Genomic DNA, 16477 nt, shown 5'->3' with positions numbered 1-16477 from the left:
TGTTAGGGACCAAAAGTCAGAATGCTCTAACGGTGGTTGTGCAGCCATTGTGGCCCCATTGCAAATCCTTGGGGTGAGTGTCTATAACCCACTAATGGGCTCCCTGGCGGGCGCGCTTGGCAGAGCAATCTGGGAAGGACAGGGCCATGGGCGCTGATGCTTGTCCCTCCAGGTCAGAGCTGAGGGGCAGCGTGGGCTAAGCTTGCCTAGCTGCTGCCCGTGCCGTACCTGGGCTGCGTTCGAGGGCTTCGATTCCTAGCGTTTCGCTCGGCATCTTTCGCCAGCAGTGAATTCGCTTTGCAAAAGGCTGGGAAATGTTGGCTGTCTGCCACTTCCTACAGGCTGTGAAATCAAATGACTCCTCGCTGAAGGGAAGCGAAGGCACAAGTGCTCAAGTGGCTGTGACATGCCTTTGCTCCTCACCTGTTCCAAGGCAGCCCGGTGGGTAACTCTGCAAATACAGGACAAAAGAAACGTAAGGGGGGAAAAAAAACCCCAGGAGGGTGAAATCCATCTTTGCAAAGGGTTTAAAAGCTACAACAGCTGCAAAGAAAACTCTGTGTGTGTCTATTTGCGTATGTCTTTATCTCTGTGTTCAGAGCAGGTCAATCAGCTGAAAAAAAATTTGTGGATCAGAGGGGACAAAAATCATTGTTTATCTGAAGAATGTTGTTCGACTGCCTGTAGGACTGGCCAAATCACTAGAAAATAGATTCATCAGTGAATTAGTCACCCGTTGATGGGAGTTTTAAGACAGTATTTGTAAACATCAGCTGGCCAGCTATAGTAGTGAGGATAGCGAACAGAAAGGTTAGTGCAAGAGATGATAACACGCTCTGAGTCTGATCCTGCACTCTGTAGCTGTACCACGCAAAGAGCTAGGTCTAGCCCTCTGTTCTTTAGCTAGCTGTATTGCCTTGGAGTCTGCTGTGGTAAAAATGGCTCTGTATTACATTTCTCTGATCAACATATTGTATTGGGGTTTTTTCAGTTACGTTTTGTTTTATTTAAAATAGAAACCCAAGCTACCAGACACATAAAATGACTCTATTAGGAAGAACTTAGATTAGAATGCAGGAATGTAACTTTTTAGAAAACTTTGATTCATTCCTAGCAGATGGAAACTGAGATTTCACTCTCCTTTCCTTCCGCTCATCTTCCTTTTCTTCTGTCTCTCCCCCCGTCCCCCACCTTACATTTGATGGGGGAAGGGGTGGCAGGGGAAATTTCAATTTAAAAAAATGCAGGAATATGTGCTAGCCAGCTTCAGTGGAAGTTGCATCAAGAACAGAGTGAAAAGTTTTGTCCCGTAGTGTTTTGCATGCTCTCTAGTGGTAGTTCTAACTCTAATCCTTCTTCAGAGAATGAGAGTCATGTGTGGAGATGTAGACGAGATAGTCATGTGCTTTTTAATAATAGTGCTCAGCCCTTATAGACATGTAGATTTCAAAGTGCTTTGCGCAGATAGGGAAGAATTATCATTCCTGTTTCACAGATGGAGAAACTGAGGCACACCAAGGTTAAGTGATTTACCACAGTGGCGACGCTGAGGTCAGGACCATGATTTCTAGACTTACAGGCTGGGGCTGGTCCATTGGGCCACTCTCCTCTGCAAGTATTTATAATGGAGCTGTACAAAACAGCCCAGACTGCACCACAGGCCACAATCCTGTCTTTGCTGGGGGATAATAGATTCCGTGATTGGTTCTTCCATCTCCATTTTCTATGACTCTGTGAAATCTTTTCATAGAGGACCAGAAACATCTTGCTACAAGAGCGTTAATGTGTTGGCACTGGTCAATTCAGCTTTACAGAGACTTTATTTTGCGTGTCCCAGAGGAGGTGGGCACCCAGGAAAGTTGAAGGCACCTGGTCTTTCCTAGGAAGTGTGAATTCCTAGCCTAATTTTCAGTAGTGCCGAGCATCCACAGATCCCACTGAAGTCAACAGGTGCTGACAGGGCTCAGCACCTTTGAAAATCCAGCTGCATTTCAATGTTCTTCCTGTTTCCCTGCTATGTTTGTCGTTTAGGACATGAACAAGAACCAGTAATAATACCTGGCACATGTACAGCACTCTTCATCAGCAGATCTCGATGTTTTCCAAAGGAGGTCATTTGACAGATTGGGAAGCTGAGGCACAGGGAGGGACGTTACTTGTCCAACATCACCGAGTAGGACTTGAACCCAGCTTCCCTGAGTCCCAGTCTAGTGTACTTCCTACTAGACAACACTGCTTTCCTAGTCAAAACCCTCAATGGGCTTTGGATCAGGTTGTTACTCCTTGTAGGCTGCAGCTTCTGAACACTCTCTCAACTTCCTCCTCTCAGAGCAGTTAGGACCCCTCTTGTTAGAGGGGCCATCAGCAGTTCCAGCCACTCTTGACCTCACACTAGGTTGCTACCGCTGAACTCATTAAATAAGGTAAATACAGATAGGCAGGGCTTGTGACATCAGCTGCCGTGCCAGCAACACCACGTCCGCTGTAGATAAAGCTCAGCCCCAGCGAGAGCTGTTCCAAAGGCCCTCAAGATGTGTGCAGAACAGTTCTGCGGCGAGATGAAATATTTAAAAACGCTTTGGTTTGAAGTGAGATGGGGGCACAGCGGCCTCTTTAATCTCTGCATAGTTCTAAGAGTCTGTGTGAATCATTGATGAGGAGGGCAGAGCTTTTGAAAAATGCTGGCAGGCCATTAAACGAGGCAATGGAGTCACTGAACAGAAACCCACATGGAAACTCTTAGCTGAAAAGGATTGGTGTGTTCTACATTCATTGCCCCACCATGCTCCAGCTTGCACTAGTGATCCTGCAGGGTATTGGGGGATTACTGGGATATTTATTGATAAAGGTAAAACTATTTAGGCTACTTGATTGCAGTCTATGAAAGGAAATATTAGACACTAGAGGGCTTTTTAATCTAACAGACAAAGATATAAAAATACAATGGCTAGAAATTGGAGTTACATCAATTCCAACTGGAAGTTTTTAACAGTGAAGGTAATTTAACCATTGGAATTACCCAGGGGTGTGTCAAATTCTTGTTTACTTGTGGTCTTTAAATCAAGCCTGGAATTCGTCCCAAAATATGTCGTCCTTCAGCCATAAGGTGATAGGCTCACTGCAGGCATCACTGGGTGAAGTTCTTTGGCTTGTGTTATGCGAGAAGGCAGACTGGATAATCAAGGTCTCTTTTTGTTTTAAAATTACTCATTTTCCCCATTCATTCTCCCTTTACGCTCTGTAACTTCACACTACAGATATAAGGTATCAGGTATAAGATATAAGATATCATCCGCAACTCCCATGGGAGTAGTCCCACTGTGTTCAATAAGCTACTCATGTACGTGAGGGTTGCAGATCAGACCCTAAATGTTTAATGCTGCAGAAAATAAGGTAGCATGCCAGACACAGCGCTTTGTATGGGAAAACCTTATGATCTTGGAAATGTATTGTTCTGTTGGAGCAGTGGAAGCAAAGTAGGAAAAGAGGCAACTTTGGCCAAATTCTGCCTTGGGGGGCATCTGCCTTCACAGCTCCTATTGGCCTCAATGCTTGCACCACATGCTTATTTGAAAGTGGCGTTTGGCCCTTGCTGTACATCCTGTTCTGTATATCTGACCCATCTGCAAAGATCTCACACACGGTTTAACAGGTTGGCCAATTTTCCAGCTATTGCAATGGCAGCATAAAATCAGAAAGTACCTTAAACTGCGTTTACATGGGAGATCTTTGCTGTGTGAGCAGAAGGATGGTCTTGTGGTTAAGACCCTGGATGTGCACTCGGGAGAGCTTGCTTCAATGCCACAGACACCCTGCGTGACCTTGGGCAACTTGCTTCATGTCTCTGGTGCTCATCTCTAATTATTAATATAAAATGGGGCCAGATCATCAGCTGGTGTAAAGTGATGTAGCTCCATTGACTTTAATGTAGCTAATCTGTTTCTAGCCCCATATTTACATTGGTCACTTCCAAAGCATGATGCAAATATCACACAGACAGGAGAATAGCTTCTCTTGCGTGATAGAGGGAGCTGGACCTCATTCCTTGCATGGCGGGGAAGCAAATAACTCTTTCCTTTAGAAAGGCCATAGCTACCTGCCTGCAGTAAAAGGCTACCCAGAAGGGAGTACAGACAACTGTGGAGAGGGAAAGACCCTTCTCTTTGCACCTTAGGAGGAAGTTGCTGGGGGCAGGTGAGGGGTGCTCCTGATTGGGAGCTCTGAATTAGAACAGGTGCTAGTGCTCTCAGGTGGGCTGAGCATGGAAACCAGGAGGCTGCCTGGTAGGAGTGGTTCTTCATTTGCTTTCCTTAAGAGCTTGCCTGAAGGGAGCTAAACATTTCTTTGCACCCCTGACATGACTGAGATCTTAGAAGCACTCAATCTCTCCATGGGATCTCAGTTGAGGGAAGCCACATGTTGCTTGGAACTACAGGCTGGGAAAGCTGGTTTGTTTGGCTGTAGAGGGACTAGGACTCTGTTAGCTAGCCTACATATCTTGTATCTTCTGAGCTCTGTGATAATTACCCTCTCCATATGGATTCCTGTGTCACAACCCACTATTACAATGCAACTACCTCAGAGGTGGAACGCAGCAGCTGATTGACACCGAATAGCAACGTTACATAACATTTGAGAGCAGGAAATGAAGAAGACCCTTGCATCCACTAGAAAATCCTTATTCCAATTCACAAAAAGTACCTAATAAAGAGTGAATATGTGTTGCCTTTTTGTCCTTAAGTTCATAGTGATTGAGCAGTTCCTTTTGGTTGCTGTAGCTTATTGTCTGAAACAAACCTTCAAGAAGCCCTTCCCAGAATTATCTGTTTTCAGATATGTATAATTGGAGTGTGTGTGTGTGAGACGTCTAGGGAACACACAATAGGGAGCAATGAGTGCAGTGGGAAAGAACAAATGAATTCTGACATTGTAAGTGAAGATTAAACAGTGGAGAGAATGTGGCTTCAGTTGGCAGTCATTAGATTAACAATTTGTATATTTTAATAATCAGTTTAAAGTTGAGTTTATCATGCATGCCAAAAGCTTGGCTCTTCAAGGTGTGTGGCTGTAGCTGAAAGCAGTTGAAAGTCAAGAAAGATTAAGATAGTGCAGTGTGAAAATAGTGTGTTAATGAGGAAGATTTTTCCAGCCCTCACAGAGACAGAGTCGTGTGGGGAAGATTTTTCCTGCCCACGATCGTCACAAACTCCATCCAACTAGTGCAGCGATGAGGCAGCAGTTACTCTATTTCCAGTTCCCTCTGCAAAAAGCGCAAGCTGAGAGAGGGCCACAACTGGACTCCTGCTTTTGGAAAGCCGCAGGATCTCTCTCCCGATAAATGTGCTTCCAGCTGCTTGGAGGTTTTTTCAGTTGAACAAACTTGCCTCCAGCAGACAGACACGGGAACTTAATTTCAGTTGTGCATTCACTGTGCGGTCCTTGCTCACCTGGCTGAGCACTGAGTGAAGTCAATGGAACTGCAACGGTACGTGCTCGACCAGGTGAGTAAAAGGCTGCACAGTTGGGAATCCTTGGGCCAGATCCTCAGCTGGTGTAAGTCAGTGTAGCTTCACTGACTTCAATGAGGCTATATTTGCGTTTAGTCCAGCTGAGGGTCTGGCCCTTAAGCAAATGACTCCCTTTGAAGTTAGTGGGAGGTGGATCTGCCTGGGTAAGAACTTCAGGATTTGACTCTCGATGAACATCCAGAGGTCCTGTAATACTGTCTATTCACTCACATTCCCCCTTCTTTAATTAGAGGGGCAGGCGAAGTTCAGGCTGTTATCAAAAGGGTGCACCAGTTAAAGTGACCATAAAGGGACCATTTTAAAGATGTATTAATGAGAAATAAAACTCCTCTCAGGGCAGGTTATTCCATTTTAGTAGTTTTTTTCACCTTCCTCTGCAGCATGTAGGGATGCTGTCCTAGGACTTTGTAGCATTGGGTTCAATTCCCTGCTCCGGCACAGACTTCCTGGGTGTCTTTGGGCAAGTCACTTAGCGTCTCTGGGCCTCGGTTTCCCATCTGTACAATGGGAATCTTAGCACTTCAGAGGTGTCATAAGGATAAATACATTAAAGATTGTGAAGGGCTTTGAGATCGTCTGATGAAAAGCACTATGTAAATGCCAAGTATTATTATCATATGTTACCTCGCCAATCTCCCTTAGCCCCACCCTCTGGACTGGAGCATGAGCAGTTACTCCAGAGTAATTCCACTGACATCTTGGACAGTAAACTCTTGAGGGCTGGGATTGTCTTTTTGTTATGCTTGTTCAGTGTTTAGCACCAGGAGGCCTTGATCCATAACTCCTGCCTCCAGGGGCTACTGCAATACAAATGAACAATTCACTTACTCGGGGTTTATACTGGTGTGACCGATCAGAATTTGGCCCGCTGCCTGGAATTGTGTTTGGATGTTCCGAGAAAAACCCTGACACTTGGGGTAGGGCAGAATATCCAGCCTGGAGAAATGTCTGGAGTGCTTTTCTTTGCTACATGCAGTAGCAATCAGTAGCACGTTCATCTTCTTTTTCTTTATCCGCGGTTATTCCAACCCTCCCCCCACACCACTTGGTGAGCTTGGGAAGGTGCATTCGGAGGGCAGCCATTGCAGAGGAGAGAGAGAAAATCTTGTGAAACTTCTTCAAAGAAGGGCAAACTTGAATTCATCCCAGAGGGGAAATTTGGAGCAATTTATATCATTCAAGAGGGCGATGTGTCACTTTATTCTTTTCCTTTTGGTAGATCAGTGCCCTAGTCAGTGTGCTGCTTTCATGTAAAACAGAGCAGCAGAATGGGTAGACAAATTGGAGGGAAGTTCAGAGAAGAGCCACAAAAATAACTGATGGGATAGAAAGATAAAGGATGAAAGAACTAACCATGGCCCAGGTAAGATGAGGACTGTGTGTGTAGAGTGGGCAGCCTGGTAACCATCAAGAGAACATGCCAAATGTAGGGTTATAATGAAGAAGGAAAGGATAAAATGAAGAGGGGAAAACGTAGGCAGAAGAGACTTGAAATCTTCCTGGGAGTGTGATCTTTACTAAATTGGACTAATCTCCCCAAGGAAGCGGCAGAAGCTCCATTGCTTGAGTTGTTTAAAAGTATACTGGACGAGTGAGTAGAAAATACACTTTTAGAGTGTATTTCTGGCAAGCGAAGGATTAATGGTCTAATAGGTCCTCTTGCTCGCGACTGCCTATGGTTCTGACAGCAGCAGCTTCTTGTCATCAGGGATGCATCAGGGATGATTTCATCAGCTAAGATGAAAGGAAAACCCTAGCAGAAACTCTCATTAGCGTTGCACTGATCTGTCCAGAGTTAGCCATCTAGTTCCTGTGAGCCCCAATGAAGGGGAAAGCACCAGTGCAGAATGACAGCTGGGCTGGGCTGGCCTGGCCTGGCACCCTGCAGTGGGCAAGGTCTCTTCCCATTCTAATTTCCACAAGATTCTGTGCAAAGGATTGTTTTAATCCAGGGATCCATCACAAGGTGCAAATCTGGGAGTCACGATCCCAAGCCACACGGCAGAGCGGGGCTTTACTTGGCTGCAGTTCCATTTTTCACCACTAGTTCCAGACATTGGCCGGTTCTAGCCGCTCTACTGCCCTGTCGCCCAATGCTGCACACGGCAGGAGGCACAATGCAGTCGCTCTGGCAGGGCCTGGGCTCTGCTCTAGCCGCTTATGTCCCCCGATGGTGCAAAGCTTGTGGATCTGGCCCCGTCAGGGTTCTCCCGGCAGAGGCAGCATCGAGTGGCTCCTCTGCTTTGGCTCTACCAGCAACCCCCTCCCGCACCCACCTGGTTCAAGCAGCATGGTGTGGGGAAGGGGACAGGGCGGTGATGCCCCAATGCCCTGGCAACCCGTAGCTGTTGGAAAAGCCTCCTTGTCACTGTGGGAAGCTGGCGTTCCTTAGAGGAGCCTTCTGGCTGTTCAAAGTGTACCGGAGACACCAGACCAGACCCAGAATTGTGGATGCTTAAAGCCACTTTTGCCCCTGTCATAAATATAAAGGGAAGGGTAAACCCCTTTGAAATACCTCCTGGCCAGGGGAAAGCTCCTCTCACCTGTAAAGGGTTAAGAAGCTAAAGGTAACCTCGCTGGCACCTGACCAAAATGACCAATGAGGAGACAAGATACTTTCAAAAGCTGGGAGGAGGGAGAGAAACAAAGGGTCTGTGTGTCTGTCTATAGTCTGTCTTGGCCGGGGATAGACCAGGAATGGAGTCTTAGAACTTTTAGTAAGTAATCTAGCTAGGTATGTGTTAGATTATGATTTCTTTAAATGGCTGAGAAAAGAACTGTGCTGAATAGAATAACTATTTCTGTCTGTGTATCTTTTTTGTAACTTAAGGTTTTGCCTAGAGGGGTTCTCTATGTTTTGAATCTAATTACCCTGTAAGGTATCTACCATCCTGATTTTACAGGGGGGATTTCTTTATTTCTATTTACTTCTATTTTTATTAAAAGTCTTCTTGTAAGAAAACTGAATGCTTTTTCATTGTTCTCAGATCCAAGGGTTTGGGTCTGTCGTCACCTAGGCAAATTGGTGAGGCTTTTTACCAAACCCTGTCCAGGAAGTGGGGTGCAAGGTTTTGGGAAGTATTTAGGGGGGAAAGACGTGTCCAAACAGCTCTTCCCCAGTAACCAGTATTAGTATGGTGGTGGTAGCAGCCAATCCAAGGACAAAGGGTGGAATATTTTGTACCTTGGGGAAGTTTTGACCTAAGCTGGTAAAGATAAGCTTAGGAGGTTTTTCATGCAGGTCCCCACATCTGTACCCTAGAGTTCAGAGTGGGGGAGGAACCTTGACAGCCCCAAATCTGGTTTTGGTTCAAGTGTAGCCAGACAGGACCAGAGAATCTGACTTTCTGATTTTTGTCCAGTAATGATGAAGCAGTGGTTGTTTCCCCTCCCCCTTTCTGGCTCCCTTTTCTATACCATCTGGGATACCGATAGCGTACATGCAGTTATGATTCTGCTTTATCCAGGGTCTCACGTGCTGGGGTGGCTGTGTTGTCGTAGCCTTCCGCTGTCCCTTTCCCTTTGTACCTCTGCTGGCAAAACAGCATGGCAATAGATGAAACTTTAAATACATTAGACATGCATTTGCATTTGAAGGAGGGAAATAAAATATGCATGACTTGTCTTAATTCAGATTTGCTGTCTGGTTCCAGATTGCGTGTTTTTTCCCTCCTTTGACTGGAATCTGTTTAAAAAAAAACAAAACACCGTAGATAAAAAATAAATGGGGAAGAGGAAGCTGGTTTCCAGCGAAGGCCTTTTCTTCTGAGCCCAGGCATCCCTGGCTTTCTGAATTGCTTCTGGGGGTGGGGTGGGCCCAGAGGCTAGGTCGCAGGAGCATGGGATCAGAAACCAATTGGCGACATCTGCCTGTAAATACTTCCTGATCTGAGCCTGTGCACCCACTGTGCTGGAAGCTTGTCTGGCTTTGAGGGGTGGTACTTACTGGGCTGGTCATGATCAGTTCACTTAATCAGCAATGCTCCTCTCCAGGTAGGTAGTGGAAATGTTCTCAGTTGAACGGAGACTGGATAACCCAGTGTAGAAAACTGGAAGGATAATGGGGAAGAAATCCTTGCAGATCTCCAGTGTTAGCATCTATAGGTCTATACTTAGAGGTATCCCAGCCTTACTCCAAATGTTCTTGCAATAGCTAGGGTGCGTGAAACAGGAATTACAGCTTCGCACGAACGTAAGAATGCCTATTAGAAAGAAAAGGCCATATTGAAAATCAATTTCCTCCTTGCTGGTCTGGAGCAATTTTGTAAGATATAACAAGATGAGCAATCTGATTCTGGCGGGAGAAGAACAGATGCCGAGCTATAATTTCCCTTACCAGAAAACACTGTGGGGTCACTTTGTGTAGTGGAGAGAAGAAGCTGTATCATTAAGGGGAGGCAGATAAACCTTGGAGTCCTAGGGGCCAGAGGGACTGGTGTGCTCCAGCTGTTTTCTGACTCCCTGGGACTGCTGTCAGTGTCACATTCTAGACAAGCGGGTAGAGAGAGGAACGGGCTCTAAGGATGAGCTGGCCGCTGGCTTGCATCCACCTCCCACCCTGTTGAGGGCATTGTCACTGTAATGCACCTCGGCTCAATGACCTGTCATGAGCTGAGGCTGTGTTCTGATCATGGGAGCTCACATGTGCCGAAGGGCTGAGCCAGTGCTACATGAAGATACTAAGGCAATACCTGCATTGCCCATCTGTGTCGAAATGCTAACGCTGATCGCTGCATGGCAACTGGAATCACAGTGGAGGCGATGGAAGGCAGCCCGGTATCCAGAAAGAAGAAGGTGCCTGTGTAAATTGTACATGGATAGTGCTATCAAATGAGCCCACATAACAACCTTAGATGCGTTTTCCAGAGTCCTTTAGCATCTGCCAAATCCGTACCCCCATCTTGGATTCACTCATCAGTCCCCCTGGCAGCTTCTCGTGTCTCCAAAGATTCTGTTCCAATTCAAACCAAGCGGTTAGTTAGACAGTGGTCTATGCAAATCCAAGATGTGTGCCACGTGTGCTGGACCCCTTTGTAGTGGCAGCATTGTTGGCATCCAGACACCCTTGCCAAGTAGAACTTGTCACAAAGTGGGGATTTTCTGTAATATTTCTGGGAAACTTGTGTGTGCCTCAGTTTCCCCTGTATGCTGCATAGTTACAAAGTGTGAGTGTGGGGGAGAGTCTGTTTTCTGTCTGCAGAGGCTCAGAGATGCAGGTGGGGATGGCTCAGACTAAGTGGATCTTGGTCTCCATATTGCTGTGGCCTCTGAAAAGACAATGGCAAATCCAATCACCGGGATGTGGCTACCTACCAACCTTGAGCCACCATCGCCCCAGATGGAGAACAAAGGACTGGGCGGGGGTGGGGGGGGTGAGTTGGAAGTTAAGAGCTGGCCCCTGGAAGCAATGGAGGCACACCTGAGCTGGGAGAAAGAGAGAGAGGTCAGAGGGACAGGGCTTTGGGCTCTGTGCTGACCGAGATGGATAGTACTGTAACTTTCCTTTCTCTAGGCTAACCAAGGACTTCCTATGCCGTGTTCCAGTCGACTGACAAACTCTTCTGTTTGACCGTGCTGGCTGAGTGTCCCTGCAGTTGCTGACCGACGAGGTGTGCCACTCCCTAAGATTGTACATGTCTCCCTCAGGGGTCTGCTTCACCAGAACTCGCTGAACGGAGCTCATGGTGTGAAGCAGGGGTGCTGGAGGACCAGATGTCCAGCTGAAGGAGGCGGTGAAGCTGCATGGCTTGCCCTGGAGGGGAAGAGAGAGACCCCTAGGGGATCTGGCTCAGTGAGGGGCTCCTCCTAGAGACTGGCCCAAAGTTGGGATCACAGCACTGATCTTGTGGGTCCGTGACAGAATTGTCTCCCTTTCCGTCTGACGAGAGGTGATTTGACCCCATGGACATCATTTTGACTGCTCTTCCAGATCCACCAGCAATTGGGTAGCTCATGAGTTGTTTCCCCATCCGCAAAGCCCATGGGAGTGTGTACAAAACGTAACACAGCTGCATGAATGCTGGGGAGCCCCTTAAGTGTGTGTGAGGGGGCGGTGGGGGAAGGGAAATGAAAGATTTACAGAGAGAGTTGCTTGGGTAGCCATTCCCCAGGGATGAAGGTGGTTAGGGAAGCAGGCTGGGACTTGGGGATTCAATCCTCGGGCCAGTCACTTAGCGTATGTCTACACTGCAGCTGGGAGCGCGCCTCCCATCTAGAGGAGACAGGCATGTGCTAGCTCTGTGTGAGCTAGCGTGATCAAAATAGTTGTGTGAAGGTTGCTGCACAGGCAAGCTGCCCAAGCACAAGCCTGGCTGGCCCCCTGGGTCCGTACTCAGGTGGCTAGCTTGTGCTAGAATGTCCACACTGGTACTCTCAGGGTGCTTGTGCATTTCTGTCTACCTGGACTGGGAGGCACGCTACTAGCTGCAGTGGGAGAATAGCACTGCCCTACCTCCCAGGGCTTTGGTGTGGATAAATGCACGAAAGATTGTGAGGTGCTCAGATACTATAGTAATCATAGGTCCCTCGGATTGTTTCTTTGGTGGGTCAAACCTGCCATAACTGTAACATTGGTAATCAGGCTCCCTGCTGTGGGCCTTGCTTCGGAATTCCTCACTCCACCCTTTCCCCTGATTAAAGACGTCAAGGTTTGGCCCTGAGTTAGAAAACTGGCTCTCAGCAGTGCTGTCGAAGTCAACAGGATAAAAACGGACCCTTTTCCCTCTAGTGTCCTCCATAGCTGCCATTAGCACTATGCCCCGCTCCTGAGGTCAGGCCACAATTGGCTATTAAAGCAAGCCAAAAGAATGAGCGGGAAGGAGGATGGTTATAAAAAAAAAAAAAGAATCGGACTAGAAATGTTTTTTCTTGCCTTTAAGAAAGAAAGAAAGAAAAAAAAAGATCAATTCAAACAGTTTTGGTTGAGTTAAACGTTATACTGCAGCAGTGGGAATGTTGAATCAATATCCTCAGGTGAGTGAGTGAGAGCCAGCAAGTGAAATGTAGTAGTAACAGAAAATGAAATGGACTAGTAAAAGAAAATGAAACTGACCGGTCTTGATTAAGTATTTACACTCTGAACTTCACTCCTCTTGGATAAGCCTCATAAATGGTGTAAAGTAAACTGGATTTCCTTAAGCTCTTTCATTTTTAATAATGGAAGGGATTTGCTATGCATGGCATTTTGTGTGTGTGTTAATATTTAATATACGAGCTCAGTCTTGACAGCGTCGTTTCAAGTACAGAGATGATTCAGAGTTACGAGCCATGTAAGTGAGGGCAGAATAGGACCCTTAATAACCTATCCCCACAAATTGCTTTTCCCATCACAGTGAGCTTTAAGCTACTGAAACGTCTCTACTCATTATTGGGAACTGATATAAAAGCTGGTAAACTTTTATTGCAGACCTATTACAGCTTTACTTTAACACTCTCTTCTCCCTCCCCTTCCTAACACATCGCACCAAGGGATAGATTTAATATGCAGTTTGAGGCTTCTGGGGAAACTCACACCTCCATAGCTCAGCAACCTGGTCTGATAACTCCAGGAATCCAGACTTCATCAGTTCTCATTTGTCTGCTCTCTCCCCGCTCCCGCTGCTGACATTACTTTTGACTTTCCATGAGAATGGAGCCAGTGAGTCTCTCATTCCCAATGAGGGCATATTTGCATGCTTGACTGGTCTTATGTTAAGACATGTGCCATGGTGAGGTTAAAGAGCAGATTTATATAACAGCACACATTACAGGTCATCAGTATGGTTTGAACTGCAGCTGATCAGAGAAAACTTAATGGAACCATATTCCGACAAGTATGTGGTTCTGTTGAAATTGAAATGATTTTCAAAATTGGGTTGATTTGCTAAAAAATTTGTTCTGAAGAAAAACCAAAAACAACCAAATGTTCTGACACTGTCAGAGTCCCATTTTGAGATTTTTGAGCGAAATGTGCAGATTTTTCATTTTGGAACAACTTTTCACTTTGAAATTTTTAAAAGGTTGTAATATAATATAGAAAATAAAGGCAAAATCAAAATGAAAGCCTTTCATGTGAAACAAAAATGTTTTGAATTTTCCTTCACATCGAATTTCAAAATTTTCAGTTTTGTAATGAAGCCAAATTTTGAAATCTCAAAATCTGTCATGAAATGGAACTTCTGTCCTTCACACAGCTCTGTTTTGCACCCTGGTGTTAAGAGCCATTGTAAATAGCTGAACCAAGAAGCAATTTCTCAATATTTGTTCCTGCCAGCAAGCTCCACCAGTAGACGGTAAAACTAAGTGCAAGGATTATGCATCCATTTATTTCCCTTTTACATCCAGTGGGATGCAAGTGGTGCATCGACCTTCTTATAGTCCTTGTTGCACTGGGGTGAATTTCACCCAGGAAGAACCATGCACATGCTCAAAGCAAATTGCTTTAAATATTTAACATTTAGGAAAATAGCAGGTAGTATTTGGCCAGCTTTGGTTACTAGAGAGCCCTGTATTGCCATGGCTACAGATGCCTGCCCTCTGTATTAAACAAGATAACAACCAATAATCCAATGCTGTTTAACCTCTGGAGATGACAGCGTGCTGGCGTAAACAATGAGCCCTCCTGTTAAAGCAGAGGGATCAGAAGAGGCCAGTATAATTACTAGTCATGGGAAAAAAAAGGAGTGATCCTACTTCTTCAAATGCCAAGTCACATGTATAATTAGCTGATAAACTACAAATGAATAATTACCCAGCACATGAAAGACTCGTGGAAGGGGAGATGTTAGTCTTGCTCCATGTTTCCTCTCCTCTTTGGGAAGAGCACTGTGTAAATGGTGCATCTGATTAGGATTCCAGTTGTTCTGTTTTGGATGTTGTGATGAGCGTCTAAGTTTCTCCTCTGGCCTTGGGGTTCCCTGCTTTACATACCAGCCAATGAGCTTTGTGTCTCTGAGCAGATGGACATCTGTTGTAAATTTTGTTGTTTCGCATAGCCTGGGTCATATTCCCACACTTGGGTTCCGAGGAGTATGAAGCAAAAGTAAGGCATTTTCCACCACTCTGGAGACCTGGCACACGTGATCTGATAAAGGGGAAACTGGTACTAGTGGCGTGTGAATGTCCACAAGATTTGAGTTCAGTTAGGTGACCTAAAGATTAGATGTTGATCCTCAGCTGGTGTAAATTGATGCTGCTCTATTGAGTTCTGTGAAGTGATGCAATTGAGCAGTTCTGGGTCCATTTGAAATATAGGAAAGAAACAAAATAGAATATATCCCAAGCCTCCAAATTCAGATCTGGCTCCAAATACCCCTGAAGTTCAGGAGTGTTTAGATCAGGCACCAACAGTAGAAAAGTATTAACATACCTGAATATTTCAGATTCTTAATAAACTATTTGGTGTAAGTTTGGTGCTGCAACTGTCTAGAGGTCCTCTTTTGGTAGGGGGTTAATGTAATGATATATTTGCTTGCGGTATATTATTTAGTCACTACCTGGTAAACAAGGAAGCTGGAACTCAAGCTTTGCAGAAGCCTCTTTGTATGTCTGTATCTGGTGGTTTTAAATGATTTTTTAGAAGTTCTATGATTCCATATATCATGACGGTTAATGAGGAGGCGGTGGTAATAAGAGGGGATGCTTAGATTTTCCAAACCAGTTCACCCATTCCTCACGGACGCAGCTCTGTTTATTTTTTTTAACTTACAATTAAAATCTAAAAATAACACTTCAAGTTAAGTAATGTATGTTTTAAAAGTTGGAATATACACACTGTGATTCATGAACACAGAACAGCACTGATCGTTCATACCATTAGGCTAACTTGTCTCCTACAGACAAGTTATAGCACTGAGATGTGCTGCCAGTGAGTTTAGAATTTGCCTCTCTAGGAGAAAGAACAGGAGGACTTGTGGCACCGTAGAGACTAACAAATTTATTAGAGCATAAGCTTTCGTGGGCTATGGCCCACTTCATCGGATGCATAGAATGGAACATATAGTAAGAAGAGATATAGATAGATATACACAGATAAGTTGGAAGTTACCCTACAAACTGAGAGAGACTCATGAATTAAGATGAGCTATTACCAGCAGGAGAAAAAACCTTTTGCAGTGATAATCAAGATGGCCCATTTAGACAGTTGACAAGAAGGTGTGAGGATACTTAACTTAAGGAAATAGATTCAATGTGTGTAATGACCCAGCCACTCCCAGTCTCTATTCAAACCCAAGTTAATGGTATTCCACACCCCGAACTCCCCAGCCCTCTATCCAACCCCCCCTGCTCCCTTCCCCCCCCTTACCGCGCTGCCTGGAGCACGGGTGGCTGGCAGTTCTGCAGCCGTGCCACCCTGCCACCGTGCAGCACAGAGCCCTGGGTCAGGCCAGGCTCTGCAGCTGCCCGAAGGAGCTCGCAGCCCCCCCGCCCAGAGCGGCGCAGTGAGCTGAGGCTGCGGGGAAGGGGGGGCAGTGGGGGAGGGGCCGGGGGCTAGCCCTCCGGGCCAGGAGCTCAGGGGCCTGGCAGGAGGGTCCCGTGGGCTGTAGTTTTCCCACCTCTGATCTAAGCGTATGCCTATACTACCCGCCGGATCGGCGGGCAGCGATCGATCCAGCAGGGATCGATTTTATCGCGTCTAGTCTAGATGCGATAAATCGAACCCTGAGCGCTCTTCTGTTGACTCCTGTACTCCAGCTCCACGAGAGGCGCAGACGGAGTCGACGGGGGAGCAGCAGCAGTCGACTCACCGCAGTGAAGTCGACTCACCGTGGTAAGTCGATCTAAGTATGTCAACTTCAGCTATGTTGTTCACGTAGCCGAAGTTGCGTAACTTAGATCGATCCCCCCCAGTGTAGGCCAGGCCTAAGTTATGCAACTTCAGCTACGTGAATAACGTAGCTGAAGTCAACGTACTTAGATCGACTTACCATGGTGTCTTCACTGCGGTGAGTCGACCGCTGCTGCTCCCCCGT

At 46.0% G+C, this 16477-nt stretch overlaps 1 protein-coding gene across 2 annotated transcripts in view; it reads left to right on the top strand.

Moving 5' to 3' along the window:
* CFAP58 (cilia and flagella associated protein 58) overlaps nt 1-16477 on the top strand; it is a 450792-nt gene that overhangs the window by 177447 nt on the left and 256868 nt on the right. Inside the window, exon 18 of one of the 2 annotated variants that reach the window (XM_073354431.1) lies at nt 11041-11134. The exons of the other annotated variant lie outside the window; for it this stretch is intronic. Within the exon in view, the coding sequence (XP_073210532.1) occupies nt 11041-11080 (40 nt within the window). The 3' untranslated portion in view covers nt 11081-11134. Of the gene's footprint in view, nt 1-11040; nt 11135-16477 lie in introns of those variants that run through there. 2 annotated transcript variants of the gene reach the window in all.

Source organism: Lepidochelys kempii, chromosome 7 (genome assembly GCF_965140265.1).
Source record: "Lepidochelys kempii isolate rLepKem1 chromosome 7, rLepKem1.hap2, whole genome shotgun sequence".
NCBI classification, from domain to species: domain Eukaryota; kingdom Metazoa; phylum Chordata; order Testudines; family Cheloniidae; genus Lepidochelys; species Lepidochelys kempii.
This window is presented reverse-complemented; position numbering and strand designations above follow the sequence as displayed.